This window comes from Rhincodon typus, chromosome 10 (genome assembly GCF_021869965.1).
Source record: "Rhincodon typus isolate 14 chromosome 10, sRhiTyp1.1, whole genome shotgun sequence".
NCBI lineage: Eukaryota > Metazoa > Chordata > Chondrichthyes > Orectolobiformes > Rhincodontidae > Rhincodon > Rhincodon typus.
The window spans coordinates 39,615,064-39,631,771 of record NC_063341.1 but is presented as its reverse complement, the minus strand read 5'-3'; the positions used below and the strand labels follow the sequence as shown (position 1 = coordinate 39,631,771).

Genomic DNA, 16,708 nt, shown 5'->3' with positions numbered 1-16,708 from the left:
GTTAAACAGCATATGAAGCAAAATTCAACTGTGGCATATTTACTTTCTCAGATACCTAGCTCCTGGCACAGGCTCCTGCAATAACTTTCAGTGCGATAACAACAATAACAATAGAGCCATATTGAACCAGTTTTACTGAGGAAATAGCTACTCAAGTAACTTACAGGCTAGTTTTACATCAAATCTTATGCACTTAACTTTCTACAGTATTTATTTTGCACATGATTTACATATGACAAATCACAACCGAGCTCACTAAGTAACTCTGCTGCATAAAACAAACACCACAGGACATGAGTTTCCTCTATTTACATTATTTCTGAATGTTTGGAAATTTGTGCCCAAATGTTTAGACACAGCAAATGGTGAAGTAATGATTCTTTTTGATTTCTAGTCAGTACTCTACCAATGATGTTACAACATCTTAAACAGACATTGCTGGCAAAACTCAGAAGGTCAGGCAGCATCTAAGGGAAGAAAGCAGTTAACATTTCAAATCCATCGACTCTTCGTGAGAACTTCAACACTCACCAGACTTGAAACATTAACTGTGCTTTCTTCCCACAGATCTGCTGAGTTTTGCAAGCAATTTCTGTTTTTGTTTCACATCTTTAGCATCCGCAGTTCTTTGTTTTATTTTATGTCACAACATCTGTCTCCCAGCTACAGCTGGAGACCTCAGTCTCTACCTGTAGAAGTGCAGATGATTCTACTGGAATTCTGTACCCTGTCTATTTTTCATAACTTTGCTCCCGAACCTTTCTGGGTTTCTAAGTCTCATCTGGATTCTTATTGCACATATTTTTGCTACACTCTTTCCCTAGTTACTAACCCTACATTGTGCTGCTCTCAGTCATTGGTTTCAAACTGCTTTCTCCATTTCCCTCCTTCCCCAACTCCTAACCTCTAACCATGTTACAACATTTTCATTCACCCTGATTTCTAATCATTCTGTTCAATCCTGCATTCCACCACCATTCCCCTGCATAACCTTAAACCCTGAACTTCCTTCGCTATTCTCCCTCGTCTCTTACTTCCCTTTTTCTATCTTTCAGATTCTGGCTCCTTCTAGCCTCTAACATTACAGTCCTTCCTTGGCCTTGGTTCAATTAACTGCTACTCCTTACTCCACAGTACCTTGCTCCAGGAGGTTTAACATATGATCCCTAATTGCTTTTTGCACATCAGAGCTGCAAGTAAATACCCACTGTCAGAGTCAGAAAAAAATCTGAGGAAATGATTTTGTATTGTAACTTCTTTATACCATGTTCAAGGGTGTAACAAAAAGGGTTAACTGTTAAGTGTGGCAAGGATACATTTGAAACATTCATAAGTAGCAGAATAAGCTGCGTGCATATCCTGATGGTCAGTCAAAATTCTAGTGCCATACTTTGGCATTTCACCTCCTAATGCATGCAATTTCTGCACAATTTACTTGCATGCGATTGATAGCAAGTCCTAAAATATAGAAATGCCAAGTAACAAATCAGTAATCAGTCATAGGAAGTAAAGGCAAGATGCAGAGGAGGAGACAATCAAGTAAAGGAGAATTTTTGGAAGCATATGTAAGAATTGATGTCTATGTTGATTTTTTTCTCCAAACTGGAAGTTTACAGGTAAAACACTGTTATTGATTACTTAAGAGAATCAAAATAAACAGAATGCTGAGAATATTTATTTTAATGGTACCAGGGATCAGGGACTTTAGTTATGCAGACAGGCTAGAGACATTGGAATTGTTTTCTTCAGGGTGATGAAGGTTGAGGTGAAATTTAATGGAAGTAGTCAAATAGAATCACCAGAGAAAACTGCCTCCACTAGCAGGAAGGTCAGTAACTGGAAGATTTAAGGCAATTGGCAAAAGAACCATAAAGGAGAAGTACATTTCTTTTTAATACAACATGTTATTATGACCTTGAATGTGTTGACTGAAAAGGTGGAAGGAGAGTCAATAGTAAGGTTGAAAAGGGATCTGGATAAAGACTTGATGGGACAAAATGTGCGTGGCTATGTGGAAACAGCAGATCAGTGGGAACAAATGTCGATCTATTCCTAAGAGATGAAACGTGCCATGGGTTGCGCTACACTTGCCTGGTTTCATTCTTATCTTTCTAATTCCAGTCATAGTTACTTGAAATGGCTTCTCTTCTGGTTCCTATACTGCTACATGCGGTGTCCCCGAGGATTTTATTTTGGCCTCTTCTATTTCCTTCTTGCATGCTGCCCCTCAGCAACAACATCCTAAAACATGGCTTTCACACATGTGCTGATGATAACCAGTATTATTACACCCTTATTGTACGCGATTGCTCCATTACATCGAGCTTGTCAGACTGTTTTTCCAGCATCCAGTATTGAATAGAATGAACAGCAAGTTCCTTCAATTAAATACTGGGAAGACTGAAGGTTCGGTCTTTGGTTCTTACAACAAATTCCAAAAAAAGACAGTTAATGAGGGAGAGAAATTTGAGGAAAATTAATAATTAATTAATTTATGCCAACCTATTAGAATGAGAAATGCTAGTTTTATAACCAACATTAATCTACATGCTATTAATGGAACATTTAAAGTGCAAATAAAATCCTGCAGCTTTTAAAAAAAAAGAACAATTAAAGCAGAAGTAAAACCCCTTCACGTGCCAAGCAATTGCATGCATAGGCACAGGTACAGCTTTTGATATTCCCATTTTTCTATGACTGATGCCAAGAAGTGACTTGACTAATCTGCTCCTTTGTGGGCCCTTCAACGTTTACAGATGATTGAACAGATGGATGGATGGGTCCTGGCATTTTCATTTGAGAAAAGACAAGTTTCTGATAATAATGAGCCACTTGTAAAACCTATCATAACCTGATTAACTGTTCTTAAAATAACAGATTTAGCAGGAATTGGGCAGATTTACAATGAACAAAACACACATCACAATGCTGGCATGTCAAGTTATGCTTACAGTTTGAACGAGAATGCAGAGATCAGTAACAAAGGCTTAGTTTATGCTCTCTAGCCGTCATTTATATTCCATTAGATACATGAAAAACATGTTTCAGTTTGACAGTCACTTCTCTTCATGCATTATTTTCCTTTTACCATAACAGGTGGTATATTTTTCAAAAGCTGTAACCAGAGTATTGTTTTGTTTAATAACAAAGAACAGCTCAGATAAACACATACTTAATGCGGAGATAGCTCATCTGGAACATAGACACTGACATTGACCTCTTGGGCCAAGTGACCTGTTCGTTTGCTGTAAATTTTCTGCATTATTTTTCAAGGTACGCAAGGTGTAAGAACTGTTTTTAGTGAAAGGCATCAGCAGCAAAACCTCAGAAATTTAACCCTGATGTTTGTTAGGATGATTATCCTGTGCACCAACAGGCAAGTTAGCAGTTTCTGATGCCCTAATGAACACTCCACAGTTTCTATAAACACTTATATTCCAACTGTTCTACTTCTTAACAAAGCAGCATCAGTTAAGCAGCTGTAACCCAACTGGTTGTGCTTGTAATCAAGTATTTTTAATCAATCTACTACAATCATGATTCGTTACAATAGTAAATAATATAAAAGTTGGATTTTTATATTTATTTCAGCTGTGCAGTCATAATGTCATCACCCAACCTCACATTATCCACAAAAGCACTGCTCAGTCATTTGTTATCCTAGTAAAATAATTTATTGGGACCTTTAAAGGAAAACATACTAAGTCTCTTATTGCACCAGAAGTTTAAATGTCTTTGATGCCTTCTAAACAAGGGAACAGTCATGTTAAGATGAAAGGAAACTCTACAGTTAAATCACCTTGAACACAATGACATGTCTAGAAACTCAAAAGGCAGTCCGGAGGATAGATGTGTTCTGGAAAGATTTAAAAGATGATAGTTCAAAGTACTTAATTCTAAACTGATTGTTGCTCTGACATGTGTTGAAGAAAATTGTGACCAAACTAGGAGTTAAACTATCCCAGATTAACCTGAACTAGACTTTTATTATCATTAATAGGGTTACAAATTGACACTTGATAACCACAAAATTGACTAACTATTTATTTACCATCTATAACGTGGTTTCTTTAAACAGAAAATATATTAAGTGTTGCAAGATTGTCTTTCAAACTTAAGAACAATGTTCAGGACTGGGTCAGTGTAGCTTGTCCTAGAGTTTGGAAAATAATTGCCCATACTAACCATTCCTGGCACCCTGAAAAACTTGTATCATCCACAATTTAAGAAAAAACCAAAATATCATGTTTGCCATTGACTGCATTATATACTGATGAATAGATTACATGCATAATTTTCTCAAACAGTTGTTGACCATTGGCACACAATTTTAGCAGCTAAAGGCGAACATAAAATTACACTTATTACGATATAGTTTTCTAAGCAATCTGTTCAGAGATGTTACTAAACACTTTTGGATCAGACTTTGTGGTCCAGATGTAGGGATACTACCACCGCCTTTCTGTGGATATTTTGATGATTTCATGTCAAGTAATTATTGTGCAATAAAAGTGACGTTTGACTTGATTTATTTGAAAGGACTTTCTTTGAGGAGATCCATTGGTGTCAAGATGTTTTTGACAATTGGCTGAACTAATGCAGACAATTTGTTCAATGTGATGATTCAGTTCAAATACTGGAGTAGAAATTAATCACCTGGGAGACTTTCACCCAAAGAGTAAAAGATCTTTGAAATTAGCAAGTAGTGGAAGATCAATGAATTAATCAGTGTTAACAAATTCATGAAGAAAGCACGTGTGTTCCTGGACAGACAACAGGATTCAGTGATATAGTGGGAAGGCAAGCTACAATAAATGAATTAGCATTTTGGAAATAATTGCCAATGACTACAATGTTTTGTCATTATCCACAGTGTGTCCAAAATATACTGTGATATATAGTGCTACTGCTGCACTCACCTCCAAGACTTGGTCCCCAGCCCAAAGCCTGTTATCTTTAGCAGCTGCACCCTCTTCATATACTTCATGAATAACTATTGCATCCTGAAATAAAACCATAATTATCATTTAGCATTACCAACATTTGTACGCATCTGGAATTTGCTTTCCTAATCAGTTTAAACAAATCCCAGTGGTATTCATTAAATGCTCGATTTGTTCCCTGAATAAATAAAGTAAGAGAAAGCAGCAATGAAAGTGGAAAGTAGAAAAGTCTTCTGCAGATTGACATTAGAACTAGAAGGTCAAACAGTTTTTCTAAGTGCACTGTTTCAGAACCTGATATCCATTCCTTGAGGCACTAACACAATCACTGGACGTTTTTAAAAATACTGGTTTTGTATCTGTACAGAACCTTCTTCATTAAAGTTCTCTTCCCACCTACTGCTAATGCTCTCACAACAGCCCAAATAGTCTTGTGATTTTATTTAGTAGCAACTTGAAAGCCCTTCAGTCCTTTATCAAAGCAAAATACTTTAGATGCTGGAGATTAGACCTGAATGCTTCAGATGACGACCTGTCCGAGACATCAATTGTGTTTCTCTCTCCACAAATGCTGGGTGACTTGCTGGGTGTTACCAGCAGTTTCAGTTTTCCATTCATCTGTTTTCCAATTACATTCACATTTCTGTTGCTTTTTAACATCACAATTTATAGTGTTGGATAACCTACATAGAAGCTGCCAAGCCATTCTTCAGGATGTGTAGGAGTCAGTTTCTAGCTTGTGTGGTATTCTGTTGTAAGGCATCAGCAGTTTACCATGGAACAGGTGGCATATTACATGGGTTTTGCTATATTTATATCAGTAGTTCTTACAACTTTAAACAAAGCTGAAATTGATGCAATTCAGTAAAGCAATATATTCAGCTCCTTCAAAAGGTCTGGGAGCATTTTCTCTCCCACTGATTAACACTCCCAAGAACCAGTGGAAATAAAGAATTGCTGCCCCATGGGAAGGAGACATATTGCCCTCAGGATGACAACACATCTGCTGTTTCACCAAGCCCACAAGCAATGCTGGCCATGGTGCCAGAAAGCCAGATGGAGACAGACCTCCCTGGCAGCAGCTGACTTCCTACTTTATCACTGTCCAAGGCCCCATACGTTTCACGCAAGTACATACATCTGTGTGTAGACATTGTTTACTTTGAAATTTGAAAGTGGAAATTTAAGTAACAGATCAGCAATTGTAATGTATTGACAAACTACATTATCCAGTGGGACATTTCCTTTCTTGCAAGGCCCAGGTAAAGCAATAGGATACAATACTAGCTTAGTCTTTACAGATCATATACTGGTTGCTATTACTAGAATTCAGAATTTCTACCTTTAAGTAATGTCAGTATTAAACTAAACATTTTCAAGCCATTGCTCTGCAACTTCCCATGGTTGCCTGTGACCAACAGACTTTGCAAACTACACATCAATTACCTGATCATTTTCAGAATTACAACAATGTGGCATTTTTAATTTTGATGCTGTTACAGTTTATTCTCCAGGTTTCTTCTCTTTTCTGCCCATTCCTCACCTTAATGCATTAACTATTATTTTATCCGATAGGTGTCAGTGACCCACCACTATTTTTCCCAATCAGTCCTTCACGATGTGTCAATCTCAACAGAAGGCATCAGGAGACTATGAGACGAGGAAGTGTCGCTGACAGTCTTACCCAATTTCTCCCTAACCCATGTGGCATTGATTGGTAACAATGATTTTTAACATGAGCAGAGTTTGTAAAACCTGGGATCTAGATCAATATTCAATATCCCCTTTTCATCATCCCCTCATTTGAATACTAGGCCGTTTGGGGTTAAAATTTGATGAAACAAAACATTTACAAAATGAAAACATTCATAATTTAACAAAGTGGCATTCAATTACCTATCATACAAAAACATATTTGTATTATATGATGGAGCAATGGGCTTCCTTCTGTATAATAATGATTGTAGACTGAATGAATAGAAGCTGAGGAAGTCAGGAAACCCTGAAATACTGGGCCTAGGTGGTGTATCAGGATGTCATTCCTGGCATCAGTGATTTTGGAAAAATAGAAACGTCACCCTCTTCCTTGAAAATGAAAATTAGGTTCATTAAGAGATTTCATAAAAACTTTAGTTAACGTAGCTTCACCACATTGACATCTTATCCTTAGGCATGCCCCATTACACTAAAATAAAACAAAGAACCACAGATACTGGAAAGCTGAAACAAAAACAGAAATTGCTGGATAAACTGAGCCGCTCTGGCAGCATCTGTAGAAAGAAAGCAGAGTCAACATTTCAAGTCCAGTGAGTCATCATCAGCTCTTGCAATGAAGGCTAATGTTTCAAGAGCATTCCAAATAGTTGTTACCCTTCAATGACTGATTGACCCTTTGTATATCTATACCTCCAACCCCTTAGTATTTACGAAATACTCTGTGCATTTTCTCCTCCTATCAAAATCTCACATTTTTCCATATTATACTCTATCTATCATGTTCTTACCCACTCACAAGGCCTTCCCAAATCCTCCTGAAGGCACTTTACATCTTCACCACAATAGTTCTCGCTTATGTTTAAGTCATCTACAAATTTGGAAATATTTGGTCCCCAGAACCAAATTATTGCTAAATATTGTGTACAGGTGGAGCCCAAATGCTGATCCTTTTGGTATTCCACTAGTCACAGTCTGCCAATGTGAAAATGTCCTATTTATTCGTACTCTCTGTTTTCTGTCTTGTTAATCCATACCAGATATTACTTCTTATCTCATGTGCTTTAGTATTTCCAATCAATCTCCTGTAGCAGATGCTGTTGAAAGCCTTCTGAAAATCTAAGTATAGTACATTGATCAACTGCCCTTTGTCTTATTTTCTAAGCAACATAATTAAAAAAAAACTCTGACAAGTTAATCAAACATGCTTTCCCATTTGCAAATGCATGCCAACAACAGCCAATCCACTCCCAAAGTCCCCAAGATACCTAGGGAAATTCATTCCTGGGGTAACCAATTGGTGAAAAGTTGCCCCCAGAAGTTGAATGGAAGGGAAGGATCATCAGCTGCTCCTCTAATCACAGTCTGGTTCCCTCCCAAACTTGCTGCTGATTTGCTCACTAGTGATGAGTTGCAGTGGATAGTTAGGTAAGTAAGTGCTGGCACAGAGAGAATGCCAGGGAACAGACTCCATTCATTTGTAAATAATTCATTATTTAGGACAAATAAATTTACTCAAGTGCTTTTCAAACAGTACTATCCACCGTTTTGTTCTTCAAATAAAGAAAGTTCCAATGCCCAAAATTGGGTTTTGAACAATACATTAAAAAATATATTTTATACTGAACTCACTGTCTAGATTATCTTTTCTTATATTTCAGATCTTAAGTTAGGGATAGCAGTACAGAGAAACCTGTAAAGTACTCTCACCGAAGAAACTGGTATTAGCTGTAACTTTTTTTCAGATGACATTTCAAAAGGACATTGCATGACCTGACAGCAAGTGCAGGGTGAATTCAAACAGCTCGATACCAGCAGGAATAGCAACTGCTCATAGAATTAAACTCCAAAAACCAGGAGAAATGGTGGCAACTGGGAGGATTCAAACTCCGATTTTGGCAACAATAGCAGGAGCTGGGAGAATTCAAACTCTGATACCAGACTGAAGAGTGGCTGTTGGGGGAATTCCAGCTCTGATATTAAGGTTGCAAGGAGATTCAAGTGACGATAATACTAGACAAGCCAGATTCCAGTACTTCGTTTATTTCTGGGCAAGAAAATGACTGAATTAACTTAACTCCAGCTTTTATATTGATTCTTATAAGAATGCATGATTCCCATTTCAGGGTAATATTTTCCACACCTTTATAACAGCTTTTCTCAAGAATGAAGCCACAATGTTAAGTGAGGATAACTGTATATGGATCAGTATGTTCAATTCACCTCCATGAATCACATGCTCTTTGTTTTCACCTTTCCTAATACCTCAGAAGAGGTTACTCACCAACAATGTGTCTCTTCCACCCACAATGCTGAGACCGAGACCAGAACGTCCTTTCGAAATTTCCAGGGTAGTTTCCTGTCCTGGGACTACTGGACATGTTGCTGGATCTGGTACCACTCCAGATGTCAATATGTTACCTGTATGACAATACAATCTCATGTGGTTAAACCAGTAGACAGTTCAGAAGCCTAAAATTAGGCACAGAATTAAATAAGCACAGCCTAGGCTCCACAAACAGTGAGTTGATCATAGAAATGAACGTACAACCAGCAAGTTGAATTCTATATGACTTAAGTCTTTGAAGAAAAGGTGTATTGTTTAATACTAAGACAATCACAACTGGAACAATTCTAAAATGAATGACTACTCACTTACATCTCAACTTTTGAATATTTTTTAAGATTACAAGATTACAGGTAATGAAGGGCATTGTAATATATCAGTCCTAAAAGATATAACATCCACTGTGGTATTCAACTGTTAGCTTACTTTTGTTGCTTTTGCAATTGTTGCTACTTTTTCTGGAAAGTTACTTCACACATTAATCATTGTGTGTGTGAAGAAAGATTCCTGATATGGATCCTTTTTATTACTTTGAATCAATGATCCTATTCAATGTCTCCAGTTTAATTTAAGGTAATAGTAGGGATTAATATTTTCCATACCACTAATCACTTTAAATATCTTATAAGGTACTGACTCTGGGTAGGGGACTTTGCTGTCCTTCACTGAAAGCAGCTCAGCAGCAGTACTACCGAGTGAGCTGGTCAAATCTGAAAATTCATTGTTGTGAGACTAAATCTTTGGCAGGTAGTGAGGGATCCAACAAGAGGGAAAAATCTACTTGACCTTGACCTCATTAATCTACCTGTCGCAGCTGTGGCTTTCCATGACATTTACACAAGAGTGACCACCACACAGTCATTGTGGATAGAAAGTGTTAAATGGGACAGAACTTAATCACATCGGGAAATTCAAAATTGGGCATCTGTGACGTGCTGTGGGCTCTCAGAAGCAGAAGAATTGGACTCCAATATAATCTGTAACCTCAATGCTTGGTATATTCCGCCACTCTACTATTACTATACAGCCAGAAGGTCTACTCTGGTTCCATGAAAAGTGCAGGAGAACATGTGTGGATTAGCGCCAAATGTATCAAAAAAATGAGGTGTCAACCTTGTGAAACTACAGCACAGGATCACTTGAACACCAAATAGCAGAAGCAGCAGACAAGGCTAACTGATCCCATAACCAGTGGATCAGATCTAAGCTCTACAGTCCTGACACATCCAACTGTAGCACAAATCGGGAGTTTACTAGGATGGGCACAGGTCCAACAACACACGAGAAGCTCAAGTATCTTGCTTTACTAGTACCCCATCCACCACTTACAACATTCTGCCCATTCACCACAATATGCACTATCTACAAAATTTACTAAGTAATTCACCAAGGCTCCAACAACAACTACAAAACATATGACCTCTATCACCTAGAAAGGCAAGGACAGCAGATGTACAGAAACATTACAACTTGTTAAGTTTCCTTCCAAGCCACACATCATTCTAACTTTAAATTATATCATAATTTCTTCGCTGTCGCAGGGTCAAACTTCTGGAACTCCCTCCTAGCAACTCACGAGGACTGCAGCTGTTCAAGAAAGCAGTTCATCACTACCTTCTTCAGCACAATTAATTAATGCTGGTCTGGCTAACAACACACACATAACACGAACAAATTAAAAACAAATAAGATCACTTGTCAGGTTTCTTCTTTTCAGGTTATTGAACACAAGCCTACAAGGTCTTCTTTCATAAATCAGACATTGGTATCAGCTTTTTGAGAAGATTTGTAGCTCAGGTTGTGGATGAGGTTGTAGACTTGCTTGCCGAGCCAGTGTGTTTGATTGCAATCAAAACTCCCCACTTGGCAAGCAAATCTACAACCTCATTGGTATCAGCCTCATGGCTGTTCTCCATGTACCTTCAGCACTTGAACATCTTCCCTGTAATTTGATGGGCTGATAATGGCTACAACATTCGAGGTGTAATTTATTTAGCGCAATACAGGTTGATCATTAAGTCTTCAGACTTATAGGATATTAAATTATTAGGCAAAACTACAGCATATCAGCTTTTTTGATAATTGCTCGACAGTGGTTAAATGTATTTAGCATGAATTTACCAAGACTTTCAAGACTGATTTCAGCACTAGACGTGGAATATTTGTATAGTTCATTTTTCCTTTCTATGTCTAGCACTTTGATTAGACATTATTACAAGCACTTTCTGTCACAGAGGTGAGATTTTGCCATGTATTGTGTTGTAAAATGAATCCTCACATAGCCACAGTTTAGCGTTCCAGTTAGAATTGAAAAGGAATTCTAGATGACATTTTATGGAATATAACAAGTAATGTTTAAGAGGTACTCACTGCGATCCAAGACCTCTGCATCTGTGTTAAGATATGAAGGTGGTGGTACCAGAGATTGCTGTGGGGACCGGTCCTGACAACTGACTGTTAACTTCACTGTTCCTTTTACTTTTTTGAGAAGGTTGATGGCCTATAACCAGAACAAAACATCCTGATTAAAAATATGTCATATCTGGTTTCAATTAACTTAAAGTACAAAAAAATGGGAAATCAGATCAGTCATCTTTGTTAAATTGAAATGTCAATTATCTGATATCACTTACCACCCCCAGCTGGATCATAACTCCAGAATCTAACATCAGGCCATCACTGTCACTGACCTAATCTGCTCAGGAGATCTTCCTTGGTACAGCCTAATTGCACAGCACAACTCTATAGACCCAGCATCAACTTTATTCCCAAATGCAAAATAAAAAGACTGTGCTCATCTCTTCCTATCCCACCCAGAGCCATGACAGGTGGTCCCCTTCTCGTCATCATCCATCCTGCCAGCCTCATCACTTAACAAATTATCCTGTCATCTCTGCCGACTCTAACCATATCTTCCCCTCAACTCCACATTAGCTGTGGTTCAGAGAGTAGCACACTTGCTTGTGAGTTGAGTTCCAATTCGGAGACTTAAAGTTTAAAATTTCAGGCTGACACTCCAGTGCAGATATCTTCAGTGGAGATTAACGTAAAAGACCCACGACACTATTTCAAAGAAGAGTAGGGGAGTTAACTATCTTCTCTTCTTTGAACAGTCCCAATGGATGATCTCTCCACAACACTCATCCTCAACAATTCCTTCTTTTTTGACATACTATCTCATGTAAGCTCATGGGATGTCTCACAAGCGTTTTTACCTCCTTCCATCTCACTGCCCCGGTTCCAAAACAGTCCTTCCCAGTGGAACAGCAATTGTCCTGTACATCCTTCCATTTACTATACTGTAGTTCCTGCTCACAAAACAGCCTTCTCTACAAAACCAAATGCAGATTGGGCAATCATAAAATACCTCTGCTCAGTTCATAAGCTTCTGGTTTCCTACCATTTTAATTCTTCCCCCAATTCCTTTTTCTCTTCTTTTTATTAGCTCATGGGATACAGGAGCTCCTGGGTAAACTGCTATTTAATCTATATCCCTAATTGCACTTGTGAAGATAATGGTGGCAGTGAGGACCACCACTGCAGTCCATGTGGTGTAGGTACACCCAGAGTGCTCTTAGGATGTAAGTTCCAGGATTTCAGGTCAGCAACAGTGAAGGAATGGCAATATAGTTCCAAGTCAGGATGCTGAGTGGTTGGAGGGGAATTTGTAGTTTGATGGTACTCCCACGTTTCTATTGCCCTTGTCCTTCAAGGTGATAGAGATTGAGAGTTCGGATGGTGCTGTCAAAGGAGCCTTGTCAAGTTACTACACCATGTACATGGTATACAGTACTACCACTATGTTGATGGTGAAAGGAGTGAATGTCTAAAGTGGTGGAGGTTTTGCCAATTAAGCAGGTAGTTTTGTCTTGTTCAGTTAGCCCTCTGAACATGGCCTTCTACATAGTTCGAATTAAATGGAAGCTTGAAAACAGCATCTCATCATTCAGTTAGCCATTTTACACATTCGAGATATAATGTTGAATTCAACAATTTCAGATCATAACCTCTGCTTTCATTTTCTTTCATACACAAGTTGTTATTAATTATTCTGTTTATGATCATTCATATTTCCTTCAGAACCACATTTACATTTTTACATTGCCTTCTTTTACCTTGTACCATCAACCTTTTTGTTATTTAAGCTCTCTTGCTCTTCAACCTATTATAGGTCTTCCCTTTTGTATTTTTCTCTTCACCTACTTCTGTACATCAGCTCCAACTTGTTATGCCCATCATCCACGCATTTTGAGAAAAAATTGTCAGCCTGAATCATTACAGAGATAGTAGAAACTGCCGATGCTGGAGAATCTGAGACAACAAGGTGTAGAGCTGGATGAACACAGCAGGCCAAGCAGCATCAGAGGAGCAGGAAAGCTGATGTTTCGGGTCTAGACCCTTCTTCAGAAATGGGGGAGGGCAAGGGGATTCTGAAATAAATAGGGAGAAAGGGGGAGGCGGATAGAAGATGGATAAAGGAGAAGATAAGTGGAGAGGAGACAGACAGGTCAAGGAGGCGGGTTGGAGCCAGTAAATGTGAGTGTAGGTGGGGAGTTAGGGAGGGGATAGGTCGGTCCAGGGAGGACGGACAGGTCAAGGAGGCAGGATGAGGCTAGTAGGTAGGAGATGGGGGTGGGGCTTGCGGTAGGAGGAGTGGATAGGTGGGAGGACAGGTTAGGGAGGTGGGTACGAGCTGGGCTGGTTTTGGGATGCGGTCGGAGGTTGGGGTTTAGATTTTGAAGCTTGTGAAGTCCACATTGATACCATTGGGCTGCAGGGTTCCCAAGCGAAATATGAGATGCTGTTCCTGCAACCTTCGGGTGGCATCGTTGTGGCACTGCAGGAGGCCCAGGATGGACATGTCATCCAAGGAGTGGGAGGGGGAGTTGAAATGGTTCACGACTGGGAGGTGCAGTTGTTTGGCGCAAACCAAGCGTACTTGTTCCGCAAAGCGGTCCCCAAGCCTCCGCTTGGTTTCCCCTATGTAGAGGCCACATCTGAAACAGCGGATACAGTATACCACATTAGCAGATGTTCAGGTGAACATCTGTTTGATGTGGAAGGTCTTCTTAGGGCCTGGGATGGGGGTGAGGGGGGAGGTGGAGGGGCAGGTGTAGCACTTCCTGCGGTTGCAGGGAGAAGTGCTGGGGGTGGTGGGGCTGGTGGGGAGTGTGGAGTGGACAAGGGAGTCAGGAGAGAGAGTGGTCCCTCTGGAAAGCAGATAAGGGTGGGGAGAGAAAAATGTCTTTGGTAGTGGGGTCAGATTGCAGATGGTGGAAGTGTCGGAGGATGATGCGTTGGATCCGGAGGATGGTGGGGTGGTATGTGAGGATGAGGGGATTCTGTTTTTGTTATTATTGCGGGAAGGGGTTGTGAGGGATGAGTTGCAGGAAATGCGAGAGACACGGTCAAGGGCATTCTCGACCACTATGGAGGGGAAGTTGCGGTCCTTGAAAAGTGAGGACGAGGACATCTGGGAAGTCCGGGAGTGGAATATCTCATCCCGGGAGCAGATGCGGTGGAGGCGAAGGAATTGGGAATAGGGGATGGCCTTTTTGCAGGAAGGTGGGTGAGAGGAGGTGTACTGTAGGTAGCTGTGGGAGTCGGTAGGCTTGAAATGGATATCAGTTTCCAGGTGGTTGCCACTGATGGAAATAGAGAGGTCCAGGAAGGAGAGAGAGGTATTGGAGATGGTCCAGGTGAACTTAAGGTTGGGGTGGAAGGTGTTAGTGAAGTGGATGAACTGTTCGAGCTCCTCGTGGGAGCACGAGGTGGCGCCGATACAGTCATCGATGTAACGGAGGAAGAGGTAGGGGATAGCTACAGAAGAGGGATTGTCCCACGTAACCTACAAAGAGGCAGGCACAGCTTGGGCCCATGCGGGTACCCATGGCCATCCCCTTTGTCTGTAAGGGGTGGGGGGAATTGAAAGAGAAGTTGTTGAGGGTGAGGACGACTTCGGCTAAGTGGATAAGGGTGTCAGTGGAGGGGGACTGGTTGGGCCTGCGGGACAGGAAGAAGCGGAGCGCCTTTAGGCCATCTGCATGGGGAATGCAAGTATATAGGGACTGGACGTCCATGGTAAAGATGAGGTGTTGGGGACCAGGGAATCGGAAGTGTTGGAGGAGGTGGAGGGCGTGGGTGGTGTCACGGATGTAGGCGGGGAGTTTTCCTGCACCAAGGGGGAGAAAATGGAGTCGAGATAAGTGGAGGTGAGTTCAGTGGGGTAGGAGCAGGCGGAGACAATGGGTTGACTGGGGCGGTCAGGTTTGTGGATTTTGGGAAGAAGATAGAAACAGGCGGTTCGGGTTTGGGGAATGATGAGGTTAGAGGCTGTGGGTGGGAGGTCACCTGAAGTGATGAGGTTGTGGATGGTTTGGGATATGATGTTTTGGTGGTCGGGGGTGGGGTCAGGATCAAGGAGGCGGTAGGAGGTGGTGTCGGAGAGTTGGCGCCTGGCCTCGGCGATGTAGAGGTCAGTGCGCCATACTACAACTGTGCCTCCCTCGTCCGCGGGTTTTATGGTGAGGTTGGGATTGGACCCTCTCCCCAACAGAACGTGCAGCCCTCCGGTCCAATCCCAACCTCACCTGAACATCTGCTAATGTGGTATACTGCATCCGCTGTTTCAGATGTGGCCTCTACATCGGGGAAGCCAAGCTGAGGCTTGGGGGCCGCTTTACAGAACACCTACGCTCGGTTCGCACCAAACAACTGCACCTCCCAGTCGCGAACCATTTCAACTCCCCCTCCCACTCGGTGAACAAGAGGAACTTGAAATGAATCATGTGATTACCTTTTCTGGAGGTTGTGACACGACATTTTCATCATCCACAGCCAGGATTCTATCACCGACTTTTATTCTTCCATCCTAACAAGATAAATTGCAAAGTCATTATTAACTACACTTTTTGAACACATCATGTGGTCCAGATTTTATAGTTTGAAGACAGTGAGGTTATTAGTGTTAAACAATATTAAGGTGTAAACTGGACATCAACTCTGGCAACCGCAAATAGTCTGTTAAATATGGAAATCAAAAGTTGCTGTCTGATTTCCACTTCCATCCACATGCTTCATTCTCATGGTTTCTTACCGAGAAACTTGGCATTGATAATGGAAGTGAAGTTGCAGTACTCACCCACTTTATAACGACTGAACACATCAGAAAAATTGGGACTTATTAATTCAAGGACAAATGAATTTTTAACAGTATTTTTTGTTCTCATTACTGACAGCCACCTGAAAATTTCCTTTCAAAAGTGTATAGTCACTTTTCTTTAGATGTTAACTTTTGGAAATTCTCAATTTTTCAAAAAAGTTTTTCTTTCTGTCCTTTATTATCTTGTTCTTAATCTTATTTTTATTTCCTTCTCTTTATTTCTCATTCTGTACCCGACTTAATATTGAGTTCACAATTCTAAATTACACATGCTGCTTCAGACACTGAAAGGATAACTTCAACTCCTTAAAACAGGTGGACATGTTTTGGGTATGGCGGGGGAGCACGGTTAAAAAGTTAAAAACAAAAAATCTCAAGCAGGAACCCAACCCACCATAGTTCAGAGATCGTAGGAACTGCAGATGCTGCAGAATCTGAGATAACAAGGTGTAGAGCTGGATGAACACAGTAGGTCAGCAGCATCAGAGGAGCAGAAAAGCTGCCGTTTCGGGCCTAGACCCTTCTTCTGAAGAAGAGTCTAGG

General features: G+C 40.5%; 1 protein-coding gene across 1 annotated transcript in view; it reads right to left on the bottom strand.

The window, feature by feature from the left end:
• Positions 1-16,708, bottom strand: part of LOC109937920 (multiple PDZ domain protein-like) — a 75,265-nt gene that overhangs the window by 36,857 nt on the left and 21,700 nt on the right. Inside the window, exons 4-7 of the mRNA XM_048602090.1 lie at positions 15,800-15,874; positions 11,374-11,503; positions 8,941-9,077; positions 4,920-5,003 (exon numbers count right to left, since the gene is read on the bottom strand). Of these exons, the coding sequence (XP_048458047.1) occupies positions 4,920-5,003; positions 8,941-9,077; positions 11,374-11,503; positions 15,800-15,874 (426 nt within the window). The remainder of the gene's footprint in view (positions 1-4,919; positions 5,004-8,940; positions 9,078-11,373; positions 11,504-15,799; positions 15,875-16,708) is intronic.